General features: G+C 37.0%; 1 protein-coding gene across 1 annotated transcript in view; it reads right to left on the minus strand.

Annotated features, from left to right (window-relative positions):
- Positions 1 to 306: 306 nt before the first annotated feature.
- LOC140245379 (histidine ammonia-lyase-like) overlaps positions 307 to 23,417 on the minus strand; it is a 43,322-nt gene continuing 20,211 nt past the window's right edge. Inside the window, exons 3-20 of the mRNA XM_072324957.1 lie at positions 23,250 to 23,280; positions 21,438 to 21,512; positions 20,118 to 20,190; positions 18,961 to 19,027; positions 15,414 to 15,577; positions 14,723 to 14,862; positions 12,612 to 12,659; positions 12,113 to 12,164; positions 10,938 to 11,033; positions 10,314 to 10,468; positions 9,659 to 9,739; positions 8,915 to 8,980; positions 5,664 to 5,742; positions 5,208 to 5,294; positions 3,595 to 3,729; positions 2,496 to 2,604; positions 1,798 to 1,867; positions 307 to 557 (exon numbers count right to left, since the gene is read on the minus strand). Of these exons, the coding sequence (XP_072181058.1) occupies positions 408 to 557; positions 1,798 to 1,867; positions 2,496 to 2,604; positions 3,595 to 3,729; positions 5,208 to 5,294; positions 5,664 to 5,742; positions 8,915 to 8,980; positions 9,659 to 9,739; positions 10,314 to 10,468; positions 10,938 to 11,033; positions 12,113 to 12,164; positions 12,612 to 12,659; positions 14,723 to 14,862; positions 15,414 to 15,577; positions 18,961 to 19,027; positions 20,118 to 20,190; positions 21,438 to 21,512; positions 23,250 to 23,280 (1,678 nt within the window). The 3' untranslated portion in view covers positions 307 to 407. The remainder of the gene's footprint in view (positions 558 to 1,797; positions 1,868 to 2,495; positions 2,605 to 3,594; positions 3,730 to 5,207; positions 5,295 to 5,663; positions 5,743 to 8,914; positions 8,981 to 9,658; positions 9,740 to 10,313; positions 10,469 to 10,937; positions 11,034 to 12,112; positions 12,165 to 12,611; positions 12,660 to 14,722; positions 14,863 to 15,413; positions 15,578 to 18,960; positions 19,028 to 20,117; positions 20,191 to 21,437; positions 21,513 to 23,249; positions 23,281 to 23,417) is intronic.

The raw sequence follows: 23,417 nt of genomic DNA on the forward strand, positions 1-23,417 counted from the left end.
GGTACTTAACAGAGGCCACACCTCACAAACCTAAGATTTCTCTTTTGTATCAAACATCCCACATGAACCTATTTCACCACAGCAAACAATGCATATCAATCAACCCACCAAGTCCAACTAACTACATATTTGTGGCATATGGTGCTATATATTTTTCACTATCTTTTGCACTGCCATTTTTTACTATTCTTTCTTAGTGTTTCATCAGGTAAAATTAAAAAGATCATATATACAATTGTTTGCATCAGTTGGAGAAATTTCAAAAGCCCCTCAATCCCTATAATCATGTTTGAATCTTAAATCGGCAGCAAATTTTAGAAGATAGAAGTTAAAAGGAAAGAGAAGGTAGTGCAAGAGGTGGGGTATACCAGCTAGAGCAGGCCTTACATGATGCCTGGAGCACCAGTTCAATTCTTGTTCAAGTTCCTCATCCGCTTGCGCTTGCCATGGGAACGCTTGCTCGGCTCGAGGACGCTGGACGTCGGAGAGGGAACCTTGGTTTCCTTCAGCATCTCTGTCTCATAGTTATTGACGAAGGGCTTTACCGCCTCCCACACCTACCATACGAGATGATGTTAGATTAATTGTACATAGTGCCACATGCATGTAACACACTCTATTCACAAGTTTTCTTACCCTTGTAGACAGTGTCAATTCTTTAGATTATACACATCAGCAGCAGCAATTCAAGTTGACCACTGTGAGGACATGTTGAGTAGCTTTTCCTCTCCAATGTAATTGTTAAGCCAAGAAGTTTTGGGATATGTTTACTGCAGAATAATCATCTTATTCTCATCAAATTGGCAACCCTGAATGTTACTACATATTCTATCTAGCAAAAAGATTATACGGAAGTTGTCAAATTCAATGTATATGCACAAAAGCAGAATAGTTTTCTCAATACGGGACAGTTCTACACAGAAGCAGTAACTCTTAGACTGTTAGTCTTCTAATTATATGTGTTGTCAGTATGAAAGAGTCAGTTATATAATATATATATATATATATATTGTATATATATACAGTCAAACCTGTCTATAGCGGCCACCCAAGGGATACGGGGAAAGTGGCCGTTATAGACAGGTGGCCGCTATACACAGGTAACATGTATCATCGTTGTATACATCTATATATACTTACATGTACATGTACATGTATGTGTGTACATATGCACATGTGTGTACAATTCATGCATAGAACAATGCCGGTGTTTATGAAATTGTTGCACAGTACATGTAGCATGTGCACAGTCATGAAGAATGCTTAACACTAGTGCCTTATTGTGACTGAACAAGTGATGAATGCAACGGTGGCGATCACTGAACGTTGCAATGACTGGCACGGCTAACAAGCAGAAAAACACGCTGAATTATCGGCTCGGCTACGGCTCCATCGGGGTTTTGGCCACTATAGACAGGTTAAAATCTACCGCGGGAAACAAAATTTGTGGCTGCTGGCCGCGTTAGACAGGTGGCCGCTATACACAGGGTCTTTAACATTGCTTTTCTCTCGGGGGGATTTTCCAGTGGCCGCTATAGACAGGTGGCCGCTATAGAGAGGTGGCCACTAAAGCAGGTTTGACTGTATATGTATTTGTGGGGGGGGGGGGGGTTTGCACAGAAATATTCAAACGAGTATAATGAAAAAGTGCTCAAATGAAGGAAGTTTTCATTCTGCCTTGTGAGTATATTAATACTGGAAATAAATGACAGATTATATTCAAATGAACAGATACAGCACCAAACCACGATATGTGGTTTCCAAACCTTTATGGAGTAACAGAGTGCTGGTACTCACTTTGTTTTCCCTCAACAGCTTGGTGATGATCTCCATGTCAGGAGCAAGATGGCGATCACGCTCAAGAGGACTAGAAGCAAAGATTTACAAATAAAACAATGTCAAATGACTATGAGCTGGATTGAGCAGTCTATAATATATATCTATATTACACTCGCAGCAAACTGTTGTATCAAACTGTTGTGGAATCAGGATATGCATGATAATATACAATGATGACAACATGAACATTTGAGTAAATTTTGAAGGACTACCCCTCCATATCACGTCATCGGTTTTTTTTTTTTCAATCCAATGAACATTTTCTTCTTCTATTTAAGTTGGCAAAAAGTCTTCAGTCAAAAAGTCTAATTAGAGGAGAAAAGTGCCAAGCTTTCCACCGCTTGCATTTTTGGTGTTGACAGAGAGAAAAACAAAAATGCATTTTATTCTAATCTGGTTCACTCTTCCATAAACTTCTGCAATTACATCAAGTACCATCAAACACGGTATCACCATGGTAACATAAAGTAGCAATTAACGGGATGTGATCGTTTTCAGTTTCTGCCACAGTTACTATAATCACCCAAGATGCAATGATCGCTGTAAATCACTGTGTAAAATGGGCCCACAACCCTTCAAACCTGTGTTGCTACCAGCGACTGGAATTAATTATTCTTAAAGTGTGAAAGAGAATCATAAACATGAGAGGCTCATACCTGACCACACTCCTGACCAGCTTGTGGACAGCTTCGAGAGGAGCTGTGCTGGTCAAAGGTCGCAGGAAGTCAATACCTTGACAGGCACACATCAGCTCAATGGCGAGTACTACATGAGATGAGAAAAGAGACAATTAGTAATACTGTGACCTGAAAACACCTAAACAAGAACCCAGCAAGAGAATGATTCAACACAGAATGTCGTAGACGCCAGATGGTCAATATATGTTACATTTACATTGTGACTTCGAACATGGCATACATATTTAGTTTGTGTGTGTCTGTGTGTGTGTGTGTGTGAGCATTTTGATGTTTACCTTGCTCTACGTACATTTCAATGAATAAGGAATAAGATATGTATCTTAGTGTATCTGTATGTTTGTGTATTTATTGTGTGCAGGTGTGTGTGTGTGTGTATGTGTTTGTATGTGTGATCATATATGTATATGCTGGTGTTTACCTTTTTTACTTTTTCCACATTCAATGTGGGTACCTGAATGCGAGTGTGTGTGTTTGTTTTGTTTACTATTGTGTATGTATCACTGTTAGGGTGTGTGTGTGTGTGTGTGTGTGTGTGTGTGTGTGAGTGTTCAAGAAAGGAAAGGAAAAAGGAAGGAGTTAAAAAAAGGAATTTAAGAAAGGAGACTTGCTAATGCAATCAAGATTATTCCTGTGGATTATATGTTTTGTCTGTTTTTGTTTGTTTTTTTACTTTTTTGATATTTGAAGTATAAGTGAGAATTGGAATCATGGGAATTGAGGATAGGGAGGGGAGATGTTTTATGGGGTATGGCTTTGTAAGAAAGGGTCAGGGGAGGAAAATTGTAAAGGGAGATATGGGGGTAATTTTGGTTATTTTCTACAATGTATATTGTTCAATGTTTCAGCTTTATATATTGCACATTCATTTGTTGAAGTGAATTACTTGATTTCTGCATAACGCTAGACATAGAAAATGTTTGATTTATCTCTTGGTGTGAACAGTGAAATTGGAACGCAGATTATTTACTATTGTATGATTGTATTATGCAATTTTGGATGGAACAAAACAGAAATCTATGGGAAAAATAAAAGTTTGTGGATGTTCTTATGTTAGTACCTTGCTCCACATGCTCCACCACTTCCAGACACTTCCTGGCGCTGAAGCCCCCCATGGAGACGTGGTCCTCCTGGGCAGCACTGGTCGACAGAGAGTCCACAGAGCTGGGGTGGGTCAGTACCTTGTTCTCAGATACTGCATGGTCAAGAACATTGTCAAAGTTACAAATCAGAAGTACATCTCACTGATAGCATATGTAATTTCTATTAAGGGAACACTGATATCGAGACAGTTATTTTCCAAGTTTCTTCCTGGCCTTTGTAATCAAGCGTCTGCTTTAAAGCATGCACTTACACCAAAAACAAACAAACAAACAAAAAAATGATCTATTACTGTACAAAGTGGGGAGTTACGTGTTTTGGCATGTCTGTATTTCTAGTTTAGTTGGAATGAACACAACACTGAAACACATGAATAAATGCAAAGAAGTTGAAATTGCAGAATGATCTTGAGACTATTGTGATGCTACCACTTAAATCTCATTAAAAATGACCATAGTAGGATTTTGAAAAAGAATTTTATGAATAGATGGAATATAAAAAGGTGGACACAATGATTTTTCTATGCATCACTTTTTTGCACCATTTATCCATGCACGAAGTTTAACCCTATTCTAACTGCCAGTGGGCTATTTGAGACCAAGTTTTTACTGAGGGGGGGTCAATTTGACCCCCCCTTCAGATCTCGGCCGCCGATCGCGCGATCGCCGCGAAATTTTGCCTGAAGATAGAGCTTGATGTCAACTACAAGATTACATCGTCATACAATAGAAAAATATTGCCTTTCTATTTTTAATAAATTAATTATGCAAATTTGTGCATGAAATCATATTTTCACCCATAACTCCATTAAAAAGACTGGAGGATTGCTAAATTTTTGTGTCAGAATTCCTCAAGACACATCAAACAATTTTTGTGTAAAAAAATAGCTCAATTGAAATGAATTTCTTTTGTTTTTTATTGTTTTGTTAATTTCTTATGCATTTTATTGTTTTTTCAACCTTTTGTTTTCCATTGTTTTTTTGCCAAAACTTGTTGCAGGCACTTTTTCAGGCTTATCTACACTAGAATTGATTAATTTCAATGGTTAAAAGTTGAAATAATCTAATTTATATCAATTTAACCAAAAAACACAATTTGCATTGGATTTGCACACGATATCATGAATTTGAGCTGTTTTTTGGTTGACATGCATATGCAGAACATTACGTAACTTCAAAACGGTGTACCCGGACGTCGCAAATTTGGTCTCAAAATATGCGGGAGACTTCAATAAAAAAAGTCGTGAAACGACGCGGCAAAAGCTTTGCGCGTTGCGAAATCGTGGCGCGAAACGTCGAGGGGGGGGTCAATTTGACCCCCCCCCCCCAGTTAGAATAGGGTTAAACTTAACCCTTATTACCTATTGAAACTTGAAATGAGATTGATCAATAAAGTCAACATCACGATCTCCATATTAAATGCCAAACTCGCACAAATCACCTCTAACTCCCCCCCCCCCCCCAGAAAAAAAAAAAACCAACAACAACAATCAAAACAAGCATGAAAAAAAAAAGTTTGCAATTTTCTTGTTTTTGTTCTGCGGGTATGATGTCTGGAGACAGATGATCTTACCCAAAGCTGCAGCAGTGCAGTGAGCAATCATGAAGCCAGAGTTGAGGCCCGGCTCTTTGGTGAGGAACGCTGGCAGCTCACTCAGGTCTAATACACATCAGCACACAAAATGGAAAGGTGGTATGAGTGTAGTATCACAGTGACTCCTATCAGATGCCACAGAGTATACATGTATGATACATTCATATCAATCTGTCTATCTACATATCTAAATAAATGCATATATCTACATATGCATTTTATTCATTTGCTTTAGTACAATACTTCACATAATAAATCTGTGATGCATATATATTGCATCTAAAGTATAAACTCAGAAGAAAATTAAAATGGCAAACATACAAAAAAATACAAGCACAGGCATCCCCTCAAATCTGTCCCTTTCATATCTTTTATTTGTTTTCTTTTAAAATAGCTTCAAATACAGAGTTATAAAAGAAAGAACGAAGATCTTACGAGGGTTGACAAGTCGCTCGATTCGCCGCTCACTGATGCTTGCCAGTTCATGGATTCCAATTGCAAGGTAATCTAAAGCCTGCCAAGAAAATTACAGCCAAGCTTCCATTAGTTTGGTAATGTAAATGTATAATTTGTGTTTACATTTGGACCACATAGGCCTGAATATCTTGCCCTGCACACACTTGTTATTAGACCTCTGTTAACATACATGGTGGTACATGTGCATTCATACATTTAAATTCTGCACACTATTTCACAGACTCTTTTTGTGAATTCTTGCCATAGTGTAATCACAACACCTTAGTGTTGGGAAAAGTTGCAGGAAAGAAAATGTTTCAAAGTACAATGCTTTAAATATTCCTTTGAAATGATTCTATTACTACTTGTAAAGGGTTTTTACATCTCAGCTTATGTATGATATTTAAAATAACTGATACAATCATCTTGTATTGTACTATACAAGTGCATCACATGGATGCAGGATGCTATCAAAACAGCCATCAGTTTTTTGTAAAATCTGTTAGCACGACTGTTATGTTGTAATGTGTTTTAAAAAAAAAACTTCCAAGTTGGAAATTGAATAACTTCACAACTACATTCAAGGTTCACTGTAATCCTATAAGATATGTGATATGCAATTCTTCCCTAATCCCCCGGCCCCCTCAAAAAAAAAAAAACAACAACAACACCAACACAAAAAAAAACTAGAAATGTCGCTTTGGCGACTGGTATGCCTCCGCCATAATGCATGATTTTCCCAATAGGTCTAGATAGTACATGTGGACACTGTGTGATTACATTTTCACAAAATTGGCAAAATATTGGAATGACAAGTTTGTCACAAATGTGTTGAATGTTCACCTTCCTTGACGTAGGTTTAATTGGATGAATAGGAGAGCATGTATCTAGGGATTTAAGGACTTTAACTTGACTTTGACCCATTCATACATTTAGGCATTGAGTAATTTTCAAGGTACAAGTGTGGAGAAAAAGTGCAATTTCTGAATTGAATAGTAAATTGTCACCATTTTCATCTGGCCCTTGACCCTAAAATTCATAAGATAATTACTTTCAGGTAGAACATGCATAATATGTACTAAGTTTCAAGGTAACTTGAGCCACTTCCGAGATATGGAGGAAAAAGTTAGTTCAGCACTTTCACTTGATCTTTGACCTTTTGACCTTTGAGGCAAAAAGAGAAAAAAAAAACTTTCCAGAGAATTTCTATTAGGTTACACACGCATACACCAAGTGTAAAAAAATAACCTTGCTGGCATTGCATAAATATGAGGGTAATAGTAAAATTTTGAAGTCTTGCACTTGACCTTTGACCCCTGACCTTTGACCCCATGAACCCTACATTCTCTAGATAATCACTTCCAGTCAGTACATGTATATACTATGTTCCATGACGATACCTTGAACAATTTTCCAAGGTACAGAGAAAAAAAAAGAAGTTTTAATATTTTTACTTGACCTTTTGACCTTTGACCTTTGACCTCATGACCCAAACTTTCACCAGAGAATCTTAATTGGGTAATACATGTATACACTAAGTTTCAAGAAAATATCTTCAGGCATTCAATAGATATGGTGGAAATAGTGAAATTTTATGTATTTGACCCTGAACTTTTGACCTTTGACCTTTGACCTCATGACCCAAACTTTCACCAGAGAATCTTAATTAGGTAATACATGTATACGCTAAGTTTCAAGAAAATATCTTCAGGCATTCAATAGATATGGTGGAAATAGTGAAATTTTATGTATTTGACCTTGACCTTTTGACCTTTGACCTTGAGCATGTGCACCCAAAAGTTGATAGGCACAACTTCACCCCCTAATACACATGCATGCCAAGTTTCATTAGGATACCTCAACAGGTTTCGATAGTTACCTTGTCCACAAAATTCATTACGGACGGACGGACGGACGGACGGACGGAAGGACGGAAGGACGGACGGACGGACGGACGGACGGACAACCCGAAAACATAATGCCTCCGGCACCACTTCGTGGCGGAGGCATAAAAAAAACCACTGAACTTTACAAGCAAGGCATTACTGTGAATTTGAATCTAGAAGATATGTTTTCTTTTCTTTTTTTGCATTAACTAATGAGATTTTTATGCTCTTTCAAACAAATGTGGTTATTTGAGGATATCCCACAGCAGCATAGAAAGATGTGTTTGCATAATTGCTACATGAGCATTAGCAGAACAGATTACACCATTTTTTTAAGTCAAGAGGTCAAAGGTCAGCACTCTTTGGCAAGTGGCACAAGGATAAAACATCTTTTTCTCTCTCATGGACTGATACAATCAAATGTCTTCTTATCCATCAAATACCTTTAAACATTTACATTTTACCACATTGTCACATCACTACAATAATTGTTGACATGTTCAGTGATGTGTCATGATAAACAGTAAGTACATGTATATCTGCTGTGCAAACAGCCCCTCTCCTTCACACTTGATCAGGTGTAACTTGTTGGGAGTGTGGGATTTATTTGTCTACTGGCAGAACTTCATGTGCAAACACAGACAGACAATATGTGCAGTGTACAGAAGGATCATAAAAGATATTGACACCATTTCCTGATATTTGAAAAGGGGATAAAAAGAATATATGATGGTGAGCACACAAGCTGATTAAACATAAGTAAACACTTATGCAAACAAACGAATCAGGTGTCTTCATTTTGTTTGAGAGAATGAGGTACATAGGGGTTGGGAAGAAATCCAATGTAAGCAAAATGTCTGTCTCAGTTGTCACATTCAATAAGCTAAGCTATAAGGAATTGCCTATAATCATTGATATGAGCTACGGAATGGGGCATGGGTTGGAAAGAAGCCCAAGGTACTGTACACCCAACATATTTTGCGGGGTTTTTATTTTTCTTTATGAAGGAAGTCAGCCAATATTCACTAATTTGACAACATGCAAAAAATATTAATTTTGATCCTGACATAAATTGTGACATTAAATTGCACACATAGGCCTACATTTCTCTCCTCATTACTGTACTCCATGATCGCAAATTTAACTACTTGCGAAATCGTTTGGAAGATGTTACAAGTAGTGTAACAACAGCGTCTATGTCAATTCACGCAAACAACATCTCGAGAAAATGTCAGTGACTTCCTAATTCACAAAATATCTGTACGTGCAAATAACAGCTTATACAGACGGCCTACTGAGCACCATGCAGAAAGCAGTACGGGCAACCAAGTACAGACATACTACCTTGGCGGGATATTCTCCGTGGAAATTTCCGGCAGAAAGAATCTCCCCTTGATCTGGGAACACCATCTACGAAGCAACAAGAATCAAGGGTAAAAACCTTGCACATGTGGAAATAATTCACTCCATGAGTCCTATTCAAATTGCTAGGTTAACTTATATTTTTTTTTTCACAATTTCAACTTCCTGCCACCAGTCCAGTCTTCTCTGTATATTTTCTCCTTGCGTTAATGGTCAATATGATGCCATAAGTCTAACTACAAAAACAAACAAACAAACAAACAAACAAACAAATGGTATTTTACACCATTGCTTGATGGCAGAAGATCGACAAGAGCTCTTTGAATGGCTTACTGAATTGATGAATTCCATGCACATGTAATGCACAAGTGCAGCTCACTGTTTTGTAAAGATTACATTGTTTTGGGGTTGTCCAAGAATAAGCAAAGAAAACCCCAAACTTTGGAATAAGAAAATTAACCGACACAAAAGGTTGCTTCAGAAGACTTCTTCACAGCTGTGCAAAAGTTTGATGCACCATTCATCTTACGGTAGGCCCTACTTATATTCGTTGCTGATGGGATAGCTTGAGCAATCAGCATTAGATAAATACACCATCACTTTGATATTTCAGGAATACGCATGCTTTACCTATTTTTGCCTAATAGCATTATCATTTTATAAATAAGTCCAGACACAAAACTCATTATAGCATGCTCAAGGTTTTCGCTCAAAATGAAAGGATACAGGGTTATCCGTCGCACTGTTCATCTCAGTAAACAAGATGCCGTGGACAAAGTCAATCGTATCCAACACAACTCCATGGACCTACATGTGACAAAAGAATCGTCAAAGAATAAAATTCAGAGACAATGAAATTGAAATTCCGGCATGGCATACAAGTGTGAAAACGATGTCAGCCTGTGAACCAGAACTACTAACATAAGTCATGATTCACAAATGCCACAGGCATTTAAAAGCTGTTTCAACAAGTGTACATAAAAGTTTTAGTAAATGTCTGAGAATGAAAATGAGTAATAGTCTCACAGCTAAACTCATCATATTTTAATTTCTAAAACCAGTCAAAGTTCTGGTTACAAAATCTTAGTCAAAAAGTTACACTATAACAAAAAAGAGACTTCAGGTCGCTGTCTGCTATGACTAAAATTTAGAACTTGATACAAAAATAATAATAATCATTGCTGTTACACAGAAAAGATAATGGCTAACAAACTAAGCCTGCAGTCAAACTAATCTGAATCAAAAAAAAAAAAAAAAAAAGAAGAAGCTAATGGGGAGATGAGTGGGTGGCTAGTTATGAAACATTAAAGCAACAAATGTCACAAGCCAGCTATTGATACTGAAAAGAAGAATGACCAGTGAAATAGCATTCATATCTCACCTGTGGACAGCACCTGAGAGTGTAGGAGTCCTGCACACGGTCACAGAAGCGATGGCTGACTGAGATTTCAGAGGGATGGATCTCAGAGTGGAGCAGTGACTTGAAGCGCCTGGCCACGTTGCCTTGACCCTTGTGGGGCCGAGTGCGATGAATACCTGGAAAATAGATGGATTGGGAAATCTATTCAATCATAAATTGAGGACAACAATCAAACTAAATAAATATAGCGTGCTGCTGACATGCATACAATGCAATTTGCTTTTTATAATTTTTGACAGAGTTACAAACATTCTAAGTATATTAAATAGTGGTTTTTCAAAAGGTGAGATAAAAAAAAAGAAGAATATAAGCTTGAAAAGAGACCCAGCAAAGATAATTTTGTTTGATATATCAAAATCATGTGATATCTTCAGTATCTTCTGATTGTTTATTTTATGATATGTAAAAGAAATACTATTCTCAAACAATGCAATTAGATGACCCAAATGCCTGTGAGGTTTGCTTTATGTTGAAAGGACTGATTTGCAGGATAACATAAATCTGCTACATCTAATGAGAAACTCTGATATTCTGAAGACATGTTAGTACAATTCCATGAAATGTAAAGCCAAGGAGATTTCTTACAGCTGTCAAAAGCTGTTGTCGTCCCTTTCAGCACTTCCAGGGTGAGGGCAGCAACAACGTCTGCCTGGCGAGCGATTAGATACGCTCTCTCCACGGCTACAAGTACAGGTAAAAATTGAAAAAAGGGAAGACATTATTCATTTTCTTGAATGTATATGTAAATCGCACGAGTCTAGAGTTTGATGGTGGTGATCATGCTATCTTTTCCCTCCTTTAAGACTGAGAAGAGCTCTGTCTGTGATTATATCCTATATAGTGGAATACATAGCCTCTTCACAAGCACGGTTACACCACCCAGCAGAATGAAGTTTAAATGACCACTGCGTAATAGCTTTACAATACTCACTTCAAGCCCAGCCTTTTTTGTAAATGCAGCTGAATCACACCCTATGATATGCTTTTCTCATCCTTTAAGACATTTCAGCATGTGCGGTCAGCAAAAAAAAAAAATTGAAAATTTCATGAAAAGTGCCAAAGCACTGCCATTCAAGCTGATGACCAAAAAAGAAAATAATACTCTGATAAAGACAACAATGTTTTATGTTCATCTAATTTCGACTTATTCACTCACAGTCAACAACATACTAATTTATGTATAGTTTCAGCAAATGCAAACATTCTTGTAATCAAAGCATTGTCATCCTCGATAATCACAAGCTATTTGTAAGATCTAAAAAATTTCCTGTTGTTACATCATATGAGCATTTACATGTGCTTTCCTCTAAAATGGGCAGCTAAGGATGGATAAATTTTGTATAATTTACTCCCCTAGGATAAGGCAATTTTTTTAAAGTACAGAGGGGATATCAGAAAAATAAAAATGTATGGAGGAAACATAAATGTGACCATCATGACCACAAACTTGAAATCAACTTTATATAAGGACTATTAACAACATAAAGAGTTGGATCCTTTTCACTGAGCTGAAAACAAATAGATTTTGTGTATGTGTGTCTGTGGGAGTGCAGTGAGTGTTTGAGTATCTGTAAATATTGGGAATAAACTTTTGCAAAAAAAAAAAAGAATGGATATAAAAACAAACGATAAATGCACATGGAAAATATTTATTTGTATATTAAGGAATTAATTGGAGAATAATCATGATGAAGTGCCGAATCAAACAAACTATCAAAAATACCCATAAACAAAATAAACAGACAGATTTGATAACATACCTTCTGCCCCAAGGGCGGTAATCATTTGAGTACCATTGATAAGAGCAAGACCCTGTATGTAGAGCAATCAAAAGAGCAAAAAACAAATTAACAAAAAAAAATGTCAAAACAACAGCAAGATAGCTCAGTACTCAAAACCACAGCATCCTTTAACATCATTGCAGATTTGCAAACACAGTCACATTCTGCGCTGTTCTTGGTTACAATTAGAAGTTTGTCATGCAAGCTACACTAGCATTTACATCTGCTGGCATAAAAATCCACCTACAGCTACAACTAGATATAATAATTATCTTTACATGCTCAGTCATAGTGAAATCCTGACTACTCTTGTGTGCATTAGCATTTGAGGTGGATAGAACCACGTGATAAACCTCTGGAAAAAAAAAAGTCATTTGTCTTTTAATGTTACTCAATGTTTAAAGAATTAACTTTTACAGATATGCATGGATTTTGCAGTAACATTCCGTTAACCATATTTGGATCTATTATTACTTACCTCCTTTGGCCCAAGTTCTATTGGGGTCAGCCCATGCGCTTTCAGAACCTGCATGTAATTCAAAATTTGAAATAATATACTGTATAATTCTTCAAAAGAATACAGCAGGTACAATTATGACAATTTCCTGGCTAGTTTAATGGCTATCATGGCTATCATATATATGGCAATTAAAGTGGCATGTCATGGCATGGGCAATGTACTGTCATGACATCACAACTGAGAAATATGTTACGTACACTCATTTTGCTGTAAGAACTAACATTGGTAGATCCAGGAAAGGTCGACAAGTAAAATCACGGCCCTGAAATGAAATAACTAGTCTCTCGTATAGTTGCATGTGCAAGCCTACAGTATGTGAATAGATCAGATACTATCATCAATAGTTTGAAATACTATAAGTGCACATTATGATGTTTGTAGGCTTAACAGAAAACACATCAGCTAAGAGTAGAAGTTTCCCGCCAAAAATAAGCCATTCAAGGAAACAAAGGAGTATTAGAGAAGAATAGTTGCTCACTTCGATGAGTAAGTTCAAGTCATATGGTTCATTCTGTATTATGTCTTTATTGGTGAAGTCTCAATGCTACACATCCTGTGAATGGAACCCCTAGGGCTTTTCCTTTGCACACAACTATTGATGTCACCGAATAATCTATTCTGCCCATTCAACCACAACAATACCAATCAAGGTGAGTAATGTGTGAATGCTAGCATGCTCTATATGGCAGGAAAAAAAAAACACTCATGAACAAAGGATGCCACTGGTTTGTATACCATACCCCCACTTCATATTCATCATGAATATCTGCTAAAAGAGTGTGGAGAAAGCATTGGACCATACATCTACTGCTTTGTGACCCACTTTTTATCTGGTGATTTCCACAGAACTTGGAAGAAAACTTATCTGATATATCTGATGGTTCCCTACTGAGTCCTGTACACATTTTACTGTGATGCACTCACAGGATGCACATGTGCACACACAGTTATGAAAAGAATACCATATTTAAAGGAAAAAAAATACTAAATACTAGCATGACCAACATTAGTTGCACTCACAGGATGCACATGTGCACACACAGTTATGAAAAGAATACCATATTTAAAGGAAAAAAAATACTAAATACTAGCATGACCAACATTAGTTGTCCACAACAGCAAAAACAATGCAACACCAGCCATGAATGGACCGATACATAAGAAAAGTTTGGTGAAAGAACCTAGAAACTGAGATGCTAAGAATATCAGTGAGATAAGAGTAGACTGAATATTCAAGCATTACTGGACCTGTATGGGTACACTTGTGTATAAAAGAACCAACACATAACAGGAATGGGCTAGCACCAAGACCAATTAGGTTACTGAAACAAAGTTTCAATTTACAAAACTAACAAAGTGACAAAATACAGTATTAGTATAAATCTAGACGACCCAGAAACTTTCCAGCAATGGACTAGAAAGTGAAGGAGTCCCTAAATAGGAGAGCATTTTTAATGAGAATATAGACAGCAAAAAGACACAAAGGAATGGCATTTGATAGCAAAATACTCAATGCTTCAATATCTGAATTACACAAAGTATCAAGGACAAGTTCACACAAATATGTGGATTTAGTGAAAGCAGCAATAACTTTTGTGAAAGTTATGAATTTGTAAAGTTTCAGAGCCACCATGACAAAATGAGAAGACTACTAGTTTGTGATGTCACATACATATGAAGGGCAATATAAAGAAATTATAATGAGAATTCCACAAATTTAATTCTTCATGAAAAGTACATGTACACATTCACTGGACTTCTACGGACACATATTAAAGGTAATATTCCCCCTGCTCGCTGAAAGAGGGAAGTCAAGTGCTCTTTTAGAATGCTAGAAAAGTAAGAACAGGTTGCATTTTCTTTCTTTTTTCCCTATATTGTTCTTGAGTATGTGATATAGCAAACTAAAGTAGTCTTCTCATCCAGCGATGGCTGCACAAAAACTTTAAGAATTCATAACTTTTGAACGGATTGTCCAATTTTCCTCAAACTTTCACTGATGTTTTCTACTAACATCGCTGCATTCACTCAACCCACATATATTTGGGTGAAACTATCCTCTCACTCACATCTTTGGCCTCAGCATAACCACTCTTAGGACTCCACATTTTGCCTTCTCCCATGAGGCCAAGGGCAAGGTGTGACAGAGGCGCCAAATCTCCGCTGGCCCCAACAGTTCCCTTGCAGGGGATGACGGATAGACAGGAAGCTGGGGTAGGAAAAAAAAAAACCGGAGTCAACACTTGTAACACTTGATCCCTGATCTGATTTGATTATAGATTTGATAATTTAACAACCACAAATGGATTGGAATTCATCAGGAATATATCAGGAATATATCAGGAATATATTAGGAATATATCAGGAACATATCAGGAACACATCAGGAATATATCAGGAATATATCAGGAACATATGAAGAGTTTGTTCTCAAAAACCGATAAGTCCATTTTTGAAGATTTTGAAGTACGGTCTCTGTCATAAAGTACAAAATAATACCTTTAAAATGGTATATTGGTCACTACATACGTGTATAAAGGTACATTTTTGAAGTTATGGTCAAAAGAAGCAAATATTTTCTTATCATTCTCTTTATTTTTCTTGACCTTTAATCGCAAATATCTCCATTTGCCAAATATGGACTTATCGGTTTTTGCGAACAAACTCTTCATATCAGGAATATATTAAGAATATATCAAGAGTTTGGAGATGCCACATGCAGCCAAGAACTCTTAAAGTTTCATCTCGGAGGGATCTCACCATTGAAGGCATCGATCATTTGCCCCAAAACTCGTACAGAGATGCCGCTGTGACCCTTGGCCAGGATGTTGATTCGGAGGGCCAGGAGCTTTCGGGTGTGCTCGGGGGAGAGGGGCTGACCCACGCCCACGCAGTGGGAACGGATGAGATTCTCCTGCAGCTCTCTGGAGGAGGACAGACCAATCGATGGAGGGAAATGAGGGGTCATAGGTCAGAGATAATCAAAGGTCATAACTGATAGTAAAGGTTATGAAAGAATGATGGCTCATGTAGCAGCACAGCAAAATCACAATATAAACTGTAATAGAAATGTATCATTTTCATTCTTATGCAACATTTTGATGCTATTTTGATAGCAAACACACATCATTAGATTGAAAAATGGCCAGTGGGACGAGGAAAGGGGGTGGTCTCACAACAGAAGGCCCTGGACTTATCACCCACTCTCTAGACAAGAAAAAAAAAAGTTGCACATACAATGTACTTGGGTACTCTTAGCACAAAGGTGAGCTCTACCAAGGAGGTTTTATACATGGAGTTCTAACTGGTTGTAATTATTTAAACAGTTGTCAGATTTCTATTGATGTACAAAAGAATTCTACAGGTGCACTTGTGCCTTTGATGATCGATGTTCCAAGCCGCCATCTTGCTGAGCAATCTGAAGATTCATTTTGAACGTTATCATAATGTTGGCCATATTTTGCTTATTTATTTATTAAATGAAATGAAATTTCACTTAATAATAAAGTATGTAAAACAAAAGCCAATTCCGTTCAGAAATTTGCGCAAAAGTGTAATTCAGAGCTGTATTATGTGAAAATGTTTAAAACTGTACCATCCTGGAAAGCTGGTTTTATCACTTTTTCACTTAATTTGCCCAGATGAAACTAATATGTAATAATCTTCAAGTATAATTCTTTATTGATAGATATATCAGATTAGTGCCCACATATGCCCAGTCGAGTAATTTTCATCTTCATTTCAGCATTTTTTCTTCAATTTCTGTTCGCGCATCTTCGTGTCTGTACTACCTACCTTTTATAAGAAGGGATAGCGAAAAGTAATTACCATCACAAAGACGTATCTTCCTTTGAAAGTGGCTGGTGATTATGCAATGAGACACGAGTCAATTGTCTTCGTATCTGCGCTGCAGATCCTGTTTGGCACATGCTTCAAATATTTTTGAGCGGCGGCTTCGAACATAGATCAAAGGGAATAACTCTGTTGTTACTCCATCTCTTCAACCTCCTTGGCTCTACTAGTCACAACATATGTGGCACAGTTATGATATGTATAATTGATGAGTCATTAATCTTACATGCATCTTACTTATTTGAGCAACAAATTGCGTATTCATTCATTCAAATCCATTGTTTTCAGCTGTCACATCCTGGCACATATACAACTGTTACTATTGTAATCATTCCTTTTTTCCCCATAATGAAATCTTGGAAAGCTTATCACAGATTGCTCTTCATGATCCAATATTTTTGCAAGATCATTTCAAGAATACCTGAATAACTGCAGTAAAACTATACTGATAGACCTTCATATCTGTAATGTTATGCTCTATCTTGGGACCCGGAGTACACTATGTAATCAAGTACAGTAAGTGAGAAACAATAACAATATGAAATTACTCATATAAGTCATTAAGTTTTGGTGGTGGTTTTTTTTTTTTTGCCTTTTGTTGTTGTTGTTGTTGTTGTTGGGTTTTTTTTGCTAATTAAAGAAAAAGGCTTATCATTACATAAAAGTTGATATTCCTCCTTCTGACCACGAAAGTACTCACATCATATGTTTTCTTTCAAAGGGATGATATAGTTTTGGTTAAGATGGGGCAGCAGGTTTCCAACTTTTTATGTGTGTGCTTGTGTTTGTGAGTTAATGAGAAACCTCTTAGTATGAAATATGAAAGAACATGTAGGAATTCAGTTTATTTGATGACAATTCGTCTTCAATAGCTGAGATATCCAAAAAAAAAAAAGCAATCCTAATAAAATGTGACAGGCCACAACTTTTATTAGGATCTCTTTGTTTTACCTTGTTTTTAGATATTTCAGTCATTTCAAAACTAATTTTCATCAATTCCCTTTACATATATGTGCTCTTTAACATTTCAAAGAGTGGTTTCTAAGTATCTTGCAAAAGGGTAAAAGTTGAATCCTCACCTCAACCAATTCTATACTTTTAAGAGAAATTTTGTATTTACCGAATTCCATCTGTTTTTGTTTCGCTATTTTCTTTTGTTTTTTGTTCTCAAACATTTTTTTTTTTTTTGCATGAGCATTGAAGACAAAAATTGGTGCTAGAAAGTAAATGATCAATCATTTCTTGCATTTATGTGTGAAAACACACACACACACACACATAACACACACACACACATACACACACACACACACACACACACACACACACACACACACACACAGAGCATGTTGCTGTCCACATACAACTTTTAATGTTGCAGTGTTACTGAGCATTGGGTAATGTAGAGTTTCCACAGACAGTGAGTCCCAAAAGGTCCAACAGACACAGGTGCCTGCAAACAAGTGCAAGGCCGCACAGTTTGACAATGAAATTGCATTCTCAGCAAATTACACACTGTACTGCACCATAGAGCAGAGCACGCTTGGACCTCGCATAAGGAGGGGGTGCTCAAAACATAACACACACACACACATACACCAAAAAAAAAAAATGATAGTGAAATAATTCTGCACAGGCATGGCCTCGGTGGCCCGAGTCAAGTGCATATTTGCTTTTCACTTCACGAATGCTTCGGTGCAAACTGGTTTAGACCAGTTCTCCACGAGGTTTTGTCACAGGAAGCATTTTATTTATGAAAACTTCTTTTTTTCACAATCATTTCCTTACTCTAAGGCTACATCCTGCTACAAATGATCCTCTTAATCATTTCAGCTTTATGCAAAAAAAAAGTCTTTAATACTAATCTCCCCATTACTCTTCTTCTGGCATAAGTTTTACATGACTGAAATATAAGCAATATCTTACAACTTGTCTCATTCTGGTCTTAATTTCATATCATCACTGCATATTTATCAAGCACAACAAAAGTATTATCTCTAACATTGGTATGAAAAATATACACTGTATCTCTAATATGTATGGAATACATTAGAAAACAGTGAAATCACCTACAACAAAACTCCATGGGACTGATAGGTTTTAAACCTTGACAGACTACAATGTAATTTCCATCTTACATAATAGCTACTTTTAAGCTTTCAAGCTTCAGTTCACTGATAGTAACCTTGAGTCAAACAAGAAACAAACAAACGCCCACGACTATTCACTAAATTCATGACTCGCGCAGTCATGCAGTATAACATACAAATGTTATCATAAAGGATTCCTACCTGCACTGTTATCCTAAAAACTGGTAATTTTTAATATGCATACATCATCTGAATTTTGTAAGTCCAAAAAATTTATTTTTCTTTCAGCTTGAACATGTGATAGACTGACTTCAAAATGCTTTTCTTAGTTTCATTAAAATAGTCTAAATGTTTGCGAGACTTACATCAATTTCTCTGGAGCAATCACCACCCTGGCAAATTTGCCAAATCCTGTGTTTATTCCGTAGACAACTGAAATAGGAAATAACATGTATCATATAGCAAACTTAAGAAAGCAAGCAAGTACAAAGTGGATATTTTGCAAGTATTTTATTGCAATTGTTGAATGCTACAGACTTGTGTATCTATTCGTGGAGAGTGTTGGTGAATAACTGTGTGTGTGTGTGTGTTGTGATGATGCAAACCTATTGGTGTGTCTATGCGTAACAATGTGTTAACAAATGAACATTTACACACAGTGACACTAGAAGTACAATATTGTGTGGCATTGTGTAAAAGCAGGTATAAACCGTCCATGTCCAGTTATCCAGTCATGTTGGGACTAGTGGTGTTTAATACTAGATAACAAAGCGAGGTATAAATCCAAGCATGACACTTTCAAGTAGATTGGGGTATACACAAGTCAACAACGATTTACTATTACTACAATGATTTACATGATATTTGAATTTTCCTTTTACTTGTTAATATGAAATTAATAATTGGTAAAAAATACCCCTTTTCATGTGGATAGATCTCTTTTGAGTTTGCTGCCAAGGAGTAATCAAATCTTTGAGGTGCATGTGTACCCCCTTCTCTCTCTCTCTCCAATCCACTTTCTCAAACCATCAGACAAGCTGCATAGGCCCTACTCTTCTTTCTACAACAATTTGGTTAGAATAGATATCATAATGATCCGTATTTATACCCCCCCCCCCTATTTCACTGCCTAGTATCTGCAATAGAATGCTGTTTTGTAATTGGTTTTGGTAAAATTTCTCACTGAAAAGAAACTGCATGTAGAAGATGAAGACAATCGCATGCCAGCCTACATCCAGAAAATAAGTTGGACTGCAGTTATATCCACCACAATTTGTGGTTGCAAATGCATATTTGGAAGTACAGTCAGCCTTGCTTAAGTCGAACTCACATAACTTGAAGGTCTTTTTAAGTTCTCTTCTCTTTATATTCTATCGATTTTAATCTCTCATAAATTGAATTTTCTCTTAGACGAAACTATTTCTTAAGTCCAAGTAAATTTGACTTTATGCAAGGTTGACTGTACATACCATGACTGTACATACCAATCTATCAGGTAAATGAATATGAGTATTGGATTTACCTTTATTCTCTTTCAGGATTTGATTGACGAGGTCACGCGCTTTGCTAACCTTCTCCCACGCAGCCGACGTAAGCTGAACAACAATTTTTTTTAAAGGATAAAGATAACTTTTTTTATCATGCTTCACACAACATCTACTCCCTCATATGATACATGTATGCACTCTTCACTCCTCATAGAGGAAAAGTTTATCAGACAATTTTGAGACTTTAATGCTGTTTTACATCCATCAGCTTATTTGCCTACAGTTGTATACAACTCAGGGTACTCATCTGACTAGTCAATCAGAAAAAAAGGTCCTCAGCTCATCTCCTCCGGGTTTCTTTGGCTGACAAGCAAAAAAAAAAAGGGGGTGTGGGACTTCAGCAATTTTTTGTGCCACTTACGTACTTTCAGGTTAAAAAAAAGTGGGGGCCCAAAGTGATGACAACTTATTTATTCCTTTGTATGGTGCACAAAAAGAGGGAGGGGGGGGGGGGGGGGAGGGGCGAGCCCCCCCCCCCCCCCCCCACCATTCCGCTGGCCATGCAAACCGCTCAATGGGCTACAGAGAGTCACCTTCCCTACATGCAGCTCATACTCTGCCTGTTCATGCATAGCATGCATGCAGTGTGTTTGACTGCATAACATTATATCAACCACCGCTTAAAGGGAAGGTAAACCCAAAGAGCAATGTGGATTGAGTGAAAGCAGCAACATTTAATAGTAGAACACATAAATGAAAGTGTGAGGAAAATCGGACGATCGATGCAAAAGTTATGAATTTTTAAAGATTTGGTGTTGGAACCGCTGGATGAGGAGACTACTAGAGGATATGACGTATGAGTGGACAACAATACAAAGAAAATATAAAGGAAATTCAACAAAAATTCACTTTTTTAGAATTATGAAAGAGCAGTGGACCGAAACCGCTTTCAGAAAGCAGGGGGAATAATTGCTACCCTTAACATATGTCAATATCAAATTGATGGGATTTGTACTTTTCATGAAAAATGGATTTTTGTAGTATTTTCTTTATATTTTCTTGGTATTGTTGTCCACTCATACGTCATAACCTCTAGTAGTCTCCTCATCCAGCGGTTCCAACACCAAAACTTTAAAAATTCATAACATTTGCATCGATTGTCCGATTTTCTTCAAACTTTCACTGATATGTTCTACTAATGTTGCTGCTTTCACTCAATCCACATTGTTCTTGGGGTTTATCTTCCCTTTAAGCGAGAGCACCACTTAAACGGGAGAAAAGCTTGTCTCCCTACCCCTCCCGATTAAGCAGTGAGCACTGTATTGGTGTCTGAGAAAAGAATAGGTAAGACTAACCTCAATTTTGCGCTCTCCACGGCCAAGCTGAACAAGTTCCTCGGGAGAGAGATTGCATCCATCCAGGTAAATGATCTGCAGTACAGCATTTTCACAATTTGAATACAACTCTAGGATTTGTATCATACCAAAATGCAGGCACAAGATCTCAAATGTAGAGACCAATAGCTCTTGACTGCATGATAAACAAATGTTACAGTGAGCTATCATTCATCAGGATTGTACTGCTGTAAGAGTCGGTCCTGAATGATTGATGGTGGAGCATCAAAGCAATGCTTTCACACACAACGGTGATGTAGAGGTTGGTTCCAAAAACATTTTTATGCCCATCATCTGGTCCAACTCATCAGCCACTGGAATATGATGTCATATACAGTATATACATACATATGTAGGTCATTGTTCTGGGTGTCGTATGAATGCAAACTTACACAAGTGATGTTCTAATGATCCCAACTTTTCTACATTTTTCTGAGAAACTCAAAGTCAAAATATCCTCCTTTCTTGGTTATCAGCCTCCATGACAGAATTAGTTTATAAATTTATGCTGCACCGCACTCTGCTACACAATGGAACTTCACTTCCACCAGATATCTAGATCTGATATGAATGCTCTCTCATTGAATGGCATGCACAAATTCGTCACTGTTCGATATCAAGTTTCCCCTGCAAGATCACTGGCACAAACATTATGGTGTATATATACAGCTCGGGGTTGTCAATAATTGACTCAAAGTAAAACACACTCCACACTATAATAAATTAAAAGTATATGGAATGCATTTAGTTCTCTTCTTTTTCCAGCACTATCTATTTAGTATTTCTATTCCTAACAGACATTCCCAGATAAAACTTCACCCAAAACATTAGGCATACATTTTCAGCCTCAGTTCATAAACCTTTGAACTTTGACCCTGAGAGAGTTTTTTCAAAGTCTGAAAAACCAGTGCATCAACATCTCATTTAGCATGCCTGTTCCAGGCATCTAGAAAATCTACTGATTGGTTTTCCTTAAATCATAACGCAGTTTGTAACAACATTATAAGGTGGGATGAATGGACAGACGAACGGGATTACAGCCAACCAGAATTAATGACTCCATCATTCTTTGGGACAGGGGCATAGAAAAGAAATGGTTCACATTACCTACACTGCCAAAAGATTCTTTACAACATTATCTACATTTTCCCTTTATGTAATACTTTTGAGCTAACATGAATTTCATGAATGGAGTACTCCTGTCTACATATGATAAAGTCATCACTAGTTTTGATTTTCTTTCATTACATTGAAGTCTTTCACATGCACTTTACTTTCACAAATGTTGGCTCCTCGCAAAATTTCAAAAAGTTTCATGCATGCACAAACTTTACAGTATCCACTGTAATTCACAACTGTCTTAATTTCATCAAATTCAATTTGGTTTTTAAAGAAAAACGGCATGTCACATCTTTTCTGATATTGATGTGTCACAGGTTCTGCTAAAGGAACAATGTCACTTTGACCTTAAAAATTGCACAGTGCTGAAGTTGCATGAGCAAAATACCAATATACAAGCGATGGTACATGTAGCAAGCTGTTGGTTGTAAGCAGATTGCCAGCAAAAAATGTATGGACAAAAACAACAACAGAGGATTACAAAATAAAATGTAACAAAGAACACCGAACTACGCAAGCACACTTCAATGTCATTTCTGGATCTAACCAAGTTGAGTTTGTTACGTTGGTGTAATGTATATAATGAAGAGTATGCCCTCAGGCTGTACCAGTATACCATGATGTCTGTTGGCAGGAAACTGTCACTACCCTCACCTGTTTCTGATGTAATCCATTACCGTATGATCTGGTGATGATACATGATGCATAGTTAAGGTTTTTTATGTAAGAGTCCACAGTCTTCACATTTTCAAAATACCACGCAAAAGTGTTGAAATTATACACATCATAATGAAAAACACAGCAAATTCTTGTTTGCAATCA

Source organism: Diadema setosum, chromosome 2, assembly GCF_964275005.1.
Source record: "Diadema setosum chromosome 2, eeDiaSeto1, whole genome shotgun sequence".
NCBI lineage: Eukaryota > Metazoa > Echinodermata > Echinoidea > Diadematoida > Diadematidae > Diadema > Diadema setosum.